Genomic DNA, 13,202 nt, shown 5'->3' with positions numbered 1-13,202 from the left:
GTCATGTTATGCAAATCGAGGAAGTAGCAGATGTTGTTAAGATCTGTAAATTATTAAATTTTCAAGCACCTAGCCCTAATCTGTGGCATGTGGGAGGACCATAAAAGCCAGATTAAAATAAAAGAAATTGTTAGCTACATGACACCTCAAAAATCACATCAAATTATGTGGGATAATTGTGCGATGCCTCTTGGTCATCAATGTACCAGTTATCACCACTTGTTGCAAACTGTGAGGAACAGAATCCTTGAACTGGTTCATCCTTGGTTTATCACTCCAGCAGATCATTACACACCTAGTCTAAGATATCAGCGCTGTTCAACGTTGTGTGTCCAGGTGGTTAGGAGAAAAACAACAAACTGGAATGACAGCAGGACCTCTGCATGGATAGATCATCTGATTAGAAGAATGGAGCGTAGTGATCCATTCTGTACTGCAAGTGAAATTGGATGTTACATCTCAAGCCTAGGGCGGCAAACAGGGTCTCCACATGAAGTGCCCTGGAGAAGGGGTACTTTGAAGTGTGGACATTTGCCTGTTTCCCCTATGCAAAGTTATAAACTTCTTATTTTATTTCAGTTGAAAAGGTTAACTTGCACTGTTGAATACTGTTTAACTGCATTTTATATGTATGTTGTGATATAAATATCCTGTTCATTTACACTGTATTTGTGAGGCTCTGTGGAAAGGGTTAATGAATACTGAGAGACTTTTGGGACTTTGAATAAGAAGCTGGTAATTTTCCACTGCTGCCATAGGGTTTAAAGAGGAGCATGTTTTGGAGGGGAAAAGCCAGACTTGTTTACCACCAAAACCAGACAGACTGACCTTTTGAATGCCTAGTTTTAGCTATGTTGTTATGTCTGCTATGCCAGACGGGAGTGGTAACTTTGTAATGTTTGTGCTGAGTTTCCCCACTCCACCCCTCCCACTAGAGGGTTCCAGTCTAGCTCGAAATGGTATATAAGGAGAGCAGTCAGCGCCCCTAGTGTTCCGCAGTTAGGGACCAGTGCTTGGATGGGAAGACCAGAAGAAGATGCTGAGATGGGGACGCTAAGCCACAGACCATGGGTCACCAGCCCTGTGACCAAGGAGCCACCCCGGCTACTGAGCTACAGACTGTGGACCTCAAGTCTTTGGCCAGGGTACCAGTCTAGTGAGAGAGAGAAGGACAGCTAGCACAGGCCTTTTCTCAGCATCTAACCCTTCTTCTGCCAGGGAGGAGACTGGATAAGCCTTGCCTGTATTGTTTTGTACCTGAATTCCTCCAGTGAAGAAGCGAACTGGTTAACTGCAGACCCTGACTTTCTGGACTTATTTCCCATTGGGGTGCACCATGCCTTAGCATCCCTTACAGAGAGCAGTAACAAGTGGTGACACCTCGACGGTGTCATGGGACTCAGCGTAGCGTTAGGGCCACCCCAAACCCAGCCACTGCACACAAACCATCGGAAGGTGTTTGCACAACACTGGGCTACGAGCCACCATTCTCAAAGGCTATCATAGTGCACAGCAAGACGGCAAGTGAGGGTGGAATGGAGATCTATACTCTTCAGCTCCGAGTCTTGCTTTTGTCTTACTTACAATGATAGCCAGAGATTGGTCTGGAGACGCAATGAAGAGGCCTTCAAAAGGGAACGTCACAGCAGTCCTACTCCTGGGATTGTGGTGCGGGGTGACAATGTATGGTAACCGGACCCCTCTAGTCTTCATTTCAGGGACAATAACATCTCGAGGTTAAATTAAATTGGTAGTGGAACCCGTGGTATGGCTGTTTCTCCAAAGTGTCGAAGCAACTGTTTTTCAACAGGACGATGCCAGATCGTATGTTGCTTGTGCTATTGTGAGCAGTCTACATGGCCTAAACGTTCTTCCATGACCAGCAGCGTCTCTGGACTTGTCTCCCAACAAGTACATCTGGGACATCTTTGGTAGGCAATGGTAAAGGGAGTTACCAGCGGCGTATCTTGATGATTTGCGTGCTCAAGACCATTCAGAGTGGCAGAACATTCCTCAGACAACCATTAACCACTGATAGCATGCCAAGGTGTGTAACTGCGTCTATTTCTGTTTATGGAGCTCATACTTAATATTGAATAAATTGAGAATTTTTTTTAAACATTTTGTTTTCATTTTAATAATTTGCATATCATTAAGATTTCTATTTATCCTGTGATTTCCATAATTGCATGACTTTTTCTTTTTGTTGTGATTTCAATATTGAAAAGTGTAAAAAGCTAATATAGGAAAATACACTCAACTGAACAAGGATTAACATTAAGGATGAGCGACCTCTATCTCTGGATGAATTGATTCAATGTCAAACGAAACAAATCTTGCCTGGTTCGCTCATCTCTACCTAACATAATAAAAACTTTAGAAAGATTTTACATACAACACTATTCTATGGTCAGCTTTACCCACACAGACATAACAGACTGATAAGAGATTAATAACCAACAAACCACTTACAGATCTTCGAACATCCTTTGTAGACAGGTCTATTAGCTTCTTATTCATGGACCATTCCTCGTCAGATTCCAGAATTGCTTTCTGTGCCAAAAACAGAACCCAAAGTCATAAATTTGCCCCGTCACAACTGGAAAACCACTAACAGCACAGTATAAAAGCGTTGAGTTCCCTGCACTACCTGTTAGTATGGTTTCTACATTGTAGCATTGTGTGGCTGTAATCTATAACAGGAAATAGGTCAGCCATATTTTTTTCCTGCACAGGAATCAGTTGGCAGTTGCCAAGTCATGTGACAACTAAGCTCCTCCCAGCCTCCTTACCCCTTCACCGCACTCCTCTCATTGGCTTTAGTAATCTAAAACAGATTGGTTGCTATGGAAGCACTGCCTAATAATGCCACACAAAAGGCTATAACTGTTATGTACTGTATCCCTAGCAACCAGCCCAAAAACTTTAGACCGTTTCTGTGTTACTCTATGTGGCCCCCTCCTAGCTTGAGTTGGTAGGTGCAACAGCAATGTGGGCACATATGAACATGGGACCAACACAGATATCTTCAGCTGCCAAGCGCACATGTAACAGGTCAGCCAGTGTCAGAGGTACAAAACTGCTGACAGATGCCCTTTAAGTATTGCTGATCTCACCAGACACAATGGAGTCTATTAAATAACAAGCATAGTAGTAAAAGAGCAGCCACAGAGGTCGGGAAGTAAATGTTATGTTGCCTGATTTTTGCCTAATGAAATCTCGCATGGGCTCGGTGACTGTGTTCCCTGAAACTCGGTGACAACCACTTATACTTCGTTCTATTTGCGATCCACTTCACCTTTGCTGCTGAACATATTGAGGTGTGTGATTTATGTCTGCAATAACCTCCCAGAAATCTGGGATAATGAGTTTTTAGGAGGTGAGCAGGAAATTTCTTCCGTACGTGGAGCTGTTGTCTGATTGAAAAGATGTGATCTTTACCCCGCTCGTTACAAGACTTCAGTTTACTCCAGAATTTAGCTACGAGGAAAGTGGAACTTTTTATACCGAAGACGGAAGGTTTCATTGTTCAGAAATGGAAAGGAAAATTTTCAGTAGTTATTTTTTTTTGTCACAAAATGAAATATATATACATGGAACATAATACTTTTAAAATACGACTACAATGGGCACATACCGTTGCCAGAATTTAGCGGGTCTTTCCTAGGACCAGTAAAAATTGATGTCGTTTACAAACCTTGAAATAAATGGGTGCCATATCTCCTACTTCCTTTGGCAGAGGAATACATTCATAGACCAGATGGAAACGCTTTTTCAGGTTCATGTTTGTTTCAAGAAAGACGCAGTCCAGTCCTTTATCGGCAAACATCTTGACCAGTGTTTTACGGAACATCTAGAAGAGAAACCTAAACATAAGTGGGGCCCTCTAGTGGACAGGGCCAATACTAAACCAATGAACGGGTTTAAAGGAGGAGTTCTGAACAAACTGTGATGGACTACTGAACAAGATGTAGATTACTGTGGGTTTCAGTAGGAAAAATCCTAGGGCAGGAATGCTAAGGATGAGGCAGTGAATGAAAAAACTTAAAGAAAGGAGAAAACTGTCAAAGGCTATGTACACCTATGGGGTAAATTTCTTATTACATTGTACTTATTTTGAGCTAAAAAATCATTTTTTCAATTGGTCTTCATTATAAATATGGAATCCATTTTTCTGTACATAGCGGAGATGCTCCCTCCTCTAGCTGCCTGTGGATTTTCTGTCTTTACCGTCATTTGGGGAGCTGACAGGCTCCTTACCTCTGCTCTCTGACCTTAAAAACACTCATTATAGCTCAGTTTATGTCCTCCTAGTAGTTTAGAGATGAGGGTTATTAGATGACCCGCACAAAGTGAACGTACCAATCACACAGCTAGACAAACAGTTAACCCTTTGTGACAGAATGTCTCAATATTTTTAACCCCTTCAAGCAACAGCCAGTTTGGACCAATTGCCAGAGCCCCATTTTTCAAATCTGACATGTGTCAGTTTATCTGGTATTAACTCTGGAACGCTTTTACTTATCCAAGCGATTCTGAGACTGTTTTCTCGTGACACATCATACTTCAAGTTAGTGGTGAACTTGAGTTGATACGTTTTAACTTAATGCATAAAAAAAATGCTAAATCTGCCGAAAATTTGGAAAAATTTGCCATTTTGAAAATTTGAATTTCTCTGCTTTTAAGACAGACAGTGATACTTCCTAAAATAGTTTTTACTTTACATTCCCCATTTGTTTGCTTTATGTTTGCATAATTTTGTAAATGTTATTTTATTTCTTAGGAAGTTAGAAGGCTTCGAAGTTTAGAAGCAAATTTTTAAATTTTTAAGTAAATTTCTAAAACCCATGTTTTTAAGGACCAGTGCAGTTATGACTTGCATAGTAGAAACCACCCATGAGGAGAGGTGACAAAAACAGCGATTCTGTCATTGTTTTTAAGACAATTTTTACGGAGTTCACTGAGCAGGATTAGTAACATGATACTTTTATAGATCAGGTCGTTACGGATGCAGCGATACCAATTATGTGTAGTTTTCATTTTTTTATGACTTATAAATGAACGGATATAACAAAAGACAAATTTTTTATTTTTTTTATTTATATATATATTTTTTTTTTTACACTTTAAAAAAAAAAAAAAATAGATATCCATTTGTATATTGAAGATCCAGTGGGCCTGATAGCTATACAGTGCATTGCAACAGTCATCTGTATTGTGAGTTTTACACTGACACTATGGCTGATCACACCCTCAGCGTCTGATCAGGCATAGGTACATGGCATTGGTACATTGTAACCATCGGGCCGCGGCCATCGCTGCAGCAGTGGCCCGATGAAAGAGAGATGGAGCTCCCTCCCTCTCTTAACCCCATGGATGCCACGGGCAGCTACTGATTTTGGCCGTTGCAGCAGAGTGTCAGCGGCGGGTCCGTTCCTGAGCCGCTGACATCATAGACGGCACTGAGGAACAGGCTGCAGAGGGCATCTGAGGGACGATGGTGGCATCAAGGGCACGGGGGCAGAGACTGGAGATCAGAGCCTGAAACTGGAATTTTCACACTAAAGCTCTCCGATTGGTTAGTATGCAGAGACTAAGCAATCGGAGCGCTTGCTGGCAAGGGAGCACTCTGATTGGTCGCTTGCCGGATTCTCCGGTGTCTCTGCTCTTGGGGAGAGTGCAGACTGTGGGCCTTGACACTTTATAGTGTCACAGCCCCGGTAAGCAGTTCGGACGTGACTGTACATCCAAATGCGTAAAGGGGTTAATAAAGGCCAATTGAAAATATGATTTTTAGCCAAAAATTTGTAAAATGCAATCATAAACAAAAATTGCCTCCGAAGGTGTACATAGCCTTTAAAGAGTAACTGTGCTTTCAACAAAACTTTTGAAACTATGAGTCCATAGTCAGATAACGAGGAGAGTCAATCACTGCTGAACGGGCAGCGGAGCACTTCTGCCCTTCAGTTTAGCAATTGGGGGAGTCTCCGCTTTTGGACCCCAACAATGGAAACTTTAAATGGTTTGTGAAAAGACAGTTACTCTTTAAGGGTATTAGTGTACTTCCAGCATGGACTGTATTAAGGAAGATGTGACAATGGGTACAAACCTAAATAATAATTCCTTGTAGTGCACACCTAGCACTGCCATGTGTTTTCCATGTAATACTGCCACCCAATGTCCAAATAATACTTTGCTGGCCTCAAGTTAGGGACTGATGTGAATGTTATTAGCATATTTCAGAACACATTAGCATTAAGAAAAATATACAGGTAAGAAATAAAAATGAAATAACTGAAGGATGATATACACTCGGCTGAGGATGAAGCCGCTAAATCATTAACATTCTGGCTGTATAAAAAAATACTTAACACATTCCGAAAATATCCCAGATGCCGCACCGCCTACATGACGTGATGTCCTTGTCAGGCTGCAGTGACCACTTCTCATTTCATAGGGTGGTTTAGGAGACATAATGGTCTCCCATAGGATATAATGTGCTACTAGCAGAGGCGGGGAAGTAAGTAGCTCCCGTTTCCTACTCTTCCCACCCATTAAAGGGGTTGTCCGCTTTTTACCCGCCGATCAGCTGTTTGAAGAGAAGGCAGTGCTTGTACAAGCACTGCCTTCTCTCCTCTATTTACCTGCTCGCCGCAGCAATTGCAGTGGTGAGCAGTGTAATTACAAAGTATGGCGTCCCAATTCACTTCTATGGGACACTCCGTCTGTTCGAGTGAATACTATAGAGCCGTCCCATGAAAGTGAATGGGGACGCCATACTTGTAATCAAGCCTGACAAAGGCTGGGATACAGCCGAAACGTTGCTACTTGATTTTATGGCACACTTTCTGTAAAGTCCATCCAATAAAGGATTTACTGGAGATGCTGCCGCTACCTCTCTTCATTTGCTATCCTGAGGATGAGGATCTTGAGGATAGGTCAGCAGATTAGCACTTAAAGCTTAGTGCTTCCATATGCGCTTGGCAGCTGAAGGGATCGGTGTTGGTCCCATGTTCATATGTGCCCGCATTGCTGAGAAAAGTGAAGTTTTGGTATATGCAAATAACCCTCTAGGAGCAACGGGGGCGTTACCATTACACTTAGAGGCTCTGCTCTCTCTGCAACTGCTGCGCCCTCTGCACTTTGATTAACAAGACCAGGCAGTAGCCCTGACTTCTTCTCCTAAAGTCGATCAAAGTGGAGAGGGCGTGGCAGTTGCAGAGAGGGTAGAGCCTCTAGGAGTAATAGCAACACCCCCCGTTGCTCCTAGAGGCTCATTTGAATATATTAAAAACAGAATTTTTCTCAGCAATGTGGACACATGAACATGGGACCAACACAGATGTCTTCAGCTGCCATAGGTACAAAACTGCTGACAGATGCCCTTTAATTCTCCAACAGCATCCACAGCTACCCCCAGCAATCATGAGAACAGCACTCCCTGAATCCACTATTTAAATGAAGCTGTAGCGTCCATGTTGTGTGCACTGCTCACGTCACTTTTATAGGACTGAAGCAACACTGTGTACGTCAGTCCCATAAAAGTGACTGAAGCCTGGGAACTGGTGATAGATGGATTTTGTGCAATAACCCCTCTAACGGGACTGTCATGCCTAGTGCATGGCCTGAGGGGGTGGTGTGCGAGACCGTGAATATAGTCCTACTAGATCACCTGAATTTCATTCCATATATCTTCATCCAGCAATGTGGTTGCAGAGTAGTGCTGTAAAGGAACAATCTGACAATGTCCCTCCGTGAGCGAAACGTGGTTAGGAAGACACAAATACACCTATAAAAATACAAAAAATACATGGTCAGTTTATAATACCAACATTCTGTGCTGTGCTATGCATATGACCATCCATGAGCATTGACAGTAACCTTTGAGGACTTCAAGCCGTGACGTCCCATTTTCCATAGCTCTCCCCTGTAATCAGCACACGGGTGCAGCAGCAGGATCGAGGCCTGGCACAATGTGACCTCACTGTCCGGGACCTTAAAATGCTTCAGTATTTCAGTGCTTGGTTAAATCGCCTTTATTACCATTTTCTGTGATTTGCCTGAAATAACTATTCCGTGTGCTGACCCCTGGCCTGCTCTTCTGACCCTGTCTTTTGATACTGACCTTCAACTTTTCACTGCCAACTCAGATCAGGTCTGACTTTAGCTTCTGCCCAGGCCACTATCAAACGTCCGCCAGTTTATCATGAGGACTTCATCCAGGATATCTGACTAGTAAAGGCTTTCTGGGGGGTTAATACTGAAGAATAGGTGTGAACAAGGAACTTGGGGTTAGCCAGCACGGACCCAATACTGGTCTCCTCATTTGTTTTTGCCTTCTACTTCCAACACCAACAAGCCTAAGTTGGTCTTACCACTAATGGTGCAACTCTGTGTCCCTGAATGGAAAAACGGTCATCCACATTCCTGCTGTCAGGTCGCCGGGAACTGGCATCCAAGTACGAGTCTGGACTGAAGCTCTAAGGTAGTATAAAACAGTACTGCTCCTATTGAACACAATCATGGACTTGTCTTCAGTGAGCTCCCGAGCCCCCTCTGGTGGGGGAAGATTTTGTTTTTTTTAATTTTTGGATGTATGAAGGAAGCAGGGGGAGTTTAGCTCTGTAAAACAAACATGGACTTGTCTTCATTGAGCTCCCAATCCCCCTCTGGTGGTGGCTGCAGGCAATTAGTTTTTGAATGTGTGAGGGAGGCAGGGGAATTGGATCTCTGTAAAACAAACATGGACTTGTCGTCATTGAGCTCTAAAGCTGCCTCTGCTAGTGGAAGATTAAAAAAAAAAAATGTAATGTGTGAAGTTAGCAAGGGGATTGAAGCTCTGTAACACAAACATGGACTTGTCTTTATTGCACCTCCAAACTCGCTCTGGTAGTGAAAGATTTATTTTTAATTTTTGGATGTGTGAAGGAAGCAGGGAAATTGAAGCTTCAAACATGGACTTGTCTTCAGTGAGCTCCCGAGCTCCATCTGGTGGTGGAAGATTTATTTTTTTAATTTTTAGATGTGTAAAGGAAGCAGGGGGATTGAAGCTCCGTAACACAAACAGTGAGCTCTGACTGCTCTACAGATATTGAAATTGAAAACGCTCGCAATAAGGTTGCTGAACTTTATTAGGAAATGCGGCTGTACAGATCAATTGTGACGTTTGGGCCACATTCGGCCTTTTTCAAACTACAGCACAAAAAAATAAAATAAAAAAATAAAAGTAAATGAACGGAATGTACCAGGGCAGTGGTAGTATATACAGAGTTAATGACACAATGTAACATAATAGATAATTCCAAAGGATATGAGTCCCAAAATTCAAAGGGTCCAGGAGAGGGAGTCAATGTAAAACGGTGGTAAGGAAGAGGACAGTGGAAAGATTGCGCAAGATCAAATGCAATCCAATATACATAATACTGTACTTGCTATCCATTATTCTATCTGAATAGAGCTTAAGGCTGTGGTCCTAGTCATATAGTGACACAGGTAACGGTATATAGGTATACATAGAGGTCTGTTGGTGTATCGATATATAGAAAAATACCCCTGTTAGGAGGCGTCCCATCAGGTGAAGTAGTGTAGTAGTGAACCATACAAAGAGACAGTAAACCATGGAACTAAATAGTATGTCGGTGTCATGGAGGACTAAGATTACCTGGTGCTCAGCCTAGTGTGCAATCACACAAACAGGTATGCGCTTGCTGCATGTGAGACAGCGCGCCATTTAAGAAAGCGCGCCGGCCGCGTGTGTACGCGGCGCATGAGCATATGGGAGAAGAGAGTGTCAAGCCTCGTTCTGGGGTAAGTCGAGGCTGGAGCACTCCAGTGCTAGCGGAGACACTATGTACAGGGATAGAAGTGACAGTGATTTCCCTGTGAACGGGGTGGGAACCCGACTCTCCGCATCCACCATAGTAGAGTGCCACGAAGTTTTGCTTCGAGATGCTCTACAGATATATCATGAATACATTCAGTACAGAAACTGAACACATTTAGAGGTAAATCAAACGAAACAACAGTTTCCCTTTAACACTGCTTCCTCCACTCGGATATCTCGTTGTTCTTTCTTACCAAAGCGTTCTATGTGACAAACAATAACCAAGTAATCCTGACAGGCCCTGACACACGCCGTTATCTTTACCCTATCTTTTCCAGGCTATGATTCTATCTATCACGATGCAGTCATTACTGCACAAGGCCCTTGAACACGGTGTCAGCTTCCATCTTCCAGATGCCAAAGCCGGGACCCAATGCACCATAGTGCTGAATTTCATTGTGCAGCAATTTCATGCTAACCTGATTCGCTCTGAGGATCCAAGCCACAAACTAATCTTGCTGTAATCTGATGGAAAGAAGCGCCATCCTTCGACTTTGTACAAAATCTTTATTTTTTCCGGTAAAAAAAACCCAAAAAACACATTTGCCAAATGACACACTTTGCAGCTATCAACCTTCCAACTTTAAGGTCATCATGAAGAAGTCACATGGACCTTGAAGACAATAATTAGTACCAATTCATTTTGCTTAGCTCACATGGCATAAACTCATGGGGAATCCTGGTTTACCGATTACATCAAGCAACTTTTTCCTGCTCGCCTCATCCTTTTTCCATCTCCTAATACAGTTAATCATGCTGCGCGGTGCTTCTGCTTGACACCACGCCGTTGATCCTGGTGTCTTCATACTCTAAATTATCTGACATCTGACCCCTCTTGTCTCCTCCACCTTGACAATAACCCAGAATAATCAGCTTAGCCGCTCTTTCTGCACGGCTCGATTCTCTTGTGATGGAATTTTTTATTTTTTTAAATCTGAATTTATAGTTTCATTATTTGCTTTATCTGTAGTAGAATAATTTCCAAAATGTGTACAGATGGTTCCCCCTGACTGAGCAACCTCTGGCAACAGGCCGTCTTAAAGGAAATGTATAAAACTAGATTTTATATTAGTGATTAAAACCAGATACTGGAAAATATTTTTTCAAATCTTTTTATATTTTCTAATTTCTATTTTCTGTACATGATCAGCCATAATTCCTATTCTGCTGCAGTGATAGAGAGATGCTTTACAGCAGCATCATGGACCTTAGGAACCTATAGACGGGAGAGGACTTCCATGGGAGAGTGTTGTGGGTATGCTTTGTGATTCTTGTAGAGGTCACTGTGCAGGCTGGAAGAGGTGGTGAGGTGGATCCTATTACCTATATATTGGTGTTATCTGTCATTGTAATCATGCATGTGATGATAATGAGATGACTGCTGAGAAATGATCTCCACAGAACAGGAAGTATCAGACAGTTATGTGGCTCATTAGTCTATGTGAAAGATGCAATAAAAACTTGAGTGAAACAAACTTCATTTCCCAGTGCCGGAACTACATTGCGCCATCCATTGTGCAGTGGACAGAGATGGTAACTGCGCAGCTGCTGTTACCTGTACAATGGATGGAGCTCTGACGCTGGAGATACAAGTTAAAGAGGTATTCCCATCTGGGATACTGATGGCATGTCGCTAAGATATGCCACCAATATCAGATAGTTGCAGGTCCCACCTCTGGGACCGGCTCCTATCTCCAGAACAGGACCTCCAAAGTGAAGAAAGAGCAGCCCTGTATGCACGACCACCCTCTGTTCACTGCTGCGGGAGTACGGAGGTCCAAGTGCTGCCTCAGCTATTTCCATCAGTTCAATATCAGTGAATGGAGAGGTGGCAACCTTTCTATTCACTGCTATGAGACTTCCGAAAATAGCCAAGGCTGGTCGCTTGGCTTTTTTCGGAATTACCATAACGGTGGAGAGCATGCAGCACATGTGTGGTGTGAACTCCTTTACTTCGGAGGCTCCATTCTAAGGATGAGCGAATCAACTTCGGATGAAACATCTGAGCACTCCGGACAGTATTAGAATGTATTGGCTCCGATGAGCCGAACCAAAATCGGGAATTTTTTTTTACAGTATAAATCAATTTCTGAAGTTATGCGAAGTCTCGTGAGACTTCGAGAAGTAATAACTTCGGATCATCTGAGCCAATACATTCTAATACTGTACAGAGCGCTCGCTCCGTACAGTATTGAAACAAAGTTTTATGCGAATCGACGTTGGATGTTTCATCCGAAGTCGATTCACTCATCCCTACTCCATTCTCTAGATATGACCAGGTTACAGAGGTGGGAACTGGACTTATCTGATATGGGTGGCATATCCTGGAGATATACAGTCAGGTCCATAAATATTGGGACATCGACACAATTCTTACATTTTTGGCTCTATACACCACCACAATGGATTTGAAATGAAACGAACAAGATGTGCTTTACCTGCAGACTGTCAGCTTTAATTTGAGGGTATTTACATCCAAATCAGGTGAACGGTGCAGGAATTACAACAGTTTGCATATGTGCCTCCCACTTGTTAAGGGACCATAAGTAATGGGACATAATAATAATCATAAATCAAACTTTCACTTTTTAATACTTGGTTGCAAATCCTTTGCAGTCAATTACAGCCTGAAGTCTGGAACGCATAGACATCACAGACGCTGGGTTTCATCCCTGGTGATGCTCTGCCAGGCCTCTACTGCAACTGTCTTCAGTTCCTGCTTGTTCTTGGGGCATTTTCCCTTCAGTTTTGTCTTCAGCAAGTGAAATGCATGCTCAATCCGATTCAGGTCAGGTGATTGACTTGGCCATTGCATAACATTCCACTTCTTTCCCTTATAAAACTCTTTGGTTGCTTTTGCAGTATGCTTTGGGTCATTGTCCATCTGCACTGTGAAGCGCCGTCCAATGAGTTCTGAAGCATTTGGCTGAATATGAGCAGATAATATTGCCCAAAACACTTCAGAATTCATCCTGCTGCTTTTGTCAGCAGTCACATCATCAATAAATACAAAAGAAGCAGTTCCATTGGCAGCCATACATGCCCACGCCATGACACTACCACCACCATGGTTCACTGATGAGGTGGGATGCTTAGGATCATGAGCAGTTCCTTTCCTTCTCCATACCCTTCTCTTCCCATCACTCTGGTACAAGTTGATCTTGGTCTCATCTGTCCATAGGATGTTGTTCCAGAACTGTGAAGGCTTTTTTAGATGTCGTTCGGCAAACTCTAATCTGGCCTTCCTGTTTTTGAGGCTCACCAATGGTTTACATCTTGTGGTGAACCCTCTGTATTCACTCTGGTGAAGTCCTCTCTT

At 42.8% G+C, this 13,202-nt stretch overlaps 1 protein-coding gene across 1 annotated transcript in view; it reads right to left on the bottom strand.

The window, feature by feature from the left end:
- The window catches only part of CWF19L2 (CWF19 like cell cycle control factor 2), a 153,954-nt gene that overhangs the window by 13,138 nt on the left and 127,614 nt on the right, over nucleotides 1-13,202 (bottom strand). The window contains exons 14-16 of the mRNA XM_040426268.1: nucleotides 7,673-7,789; nucleotides 3,698-3,853; nucleotides 2,473-2,553 (exon numbers count right to left, since the gene is read on the bottom strand). Of these exons, the coding sequence (XP_040282202.1) occupies nucleotides 2,473-2,553; nucleotides 3,698-3,853; nucleotides 7,673-7,789 (354 nt within the window). The remainder of the gene's footprint in view (nucleotides 1-2,472; nucleotides 2,554-3,697; nucleotides 3,854-7,672; nucleotides 7,790-13,202) is intronic.

This window comes from Bufo bufo, chromosome 3 (assembly GCF_905171765.1).
Source record: "Bufo bufo chromosome 3, aBufBuf1.1, whole genome shotgun sequence".
Lineage (NCBI taxonomy): Eukaryota > Metazoa > Chordata > Amphibia > Anura > Bufonidae > Bufo > Bufo bufo.
The sequence above is the reverse complement of the archived record's forward strand: the minus strand, read 5'-3'. Positions and strand labels throughout refer to the sequence as shown.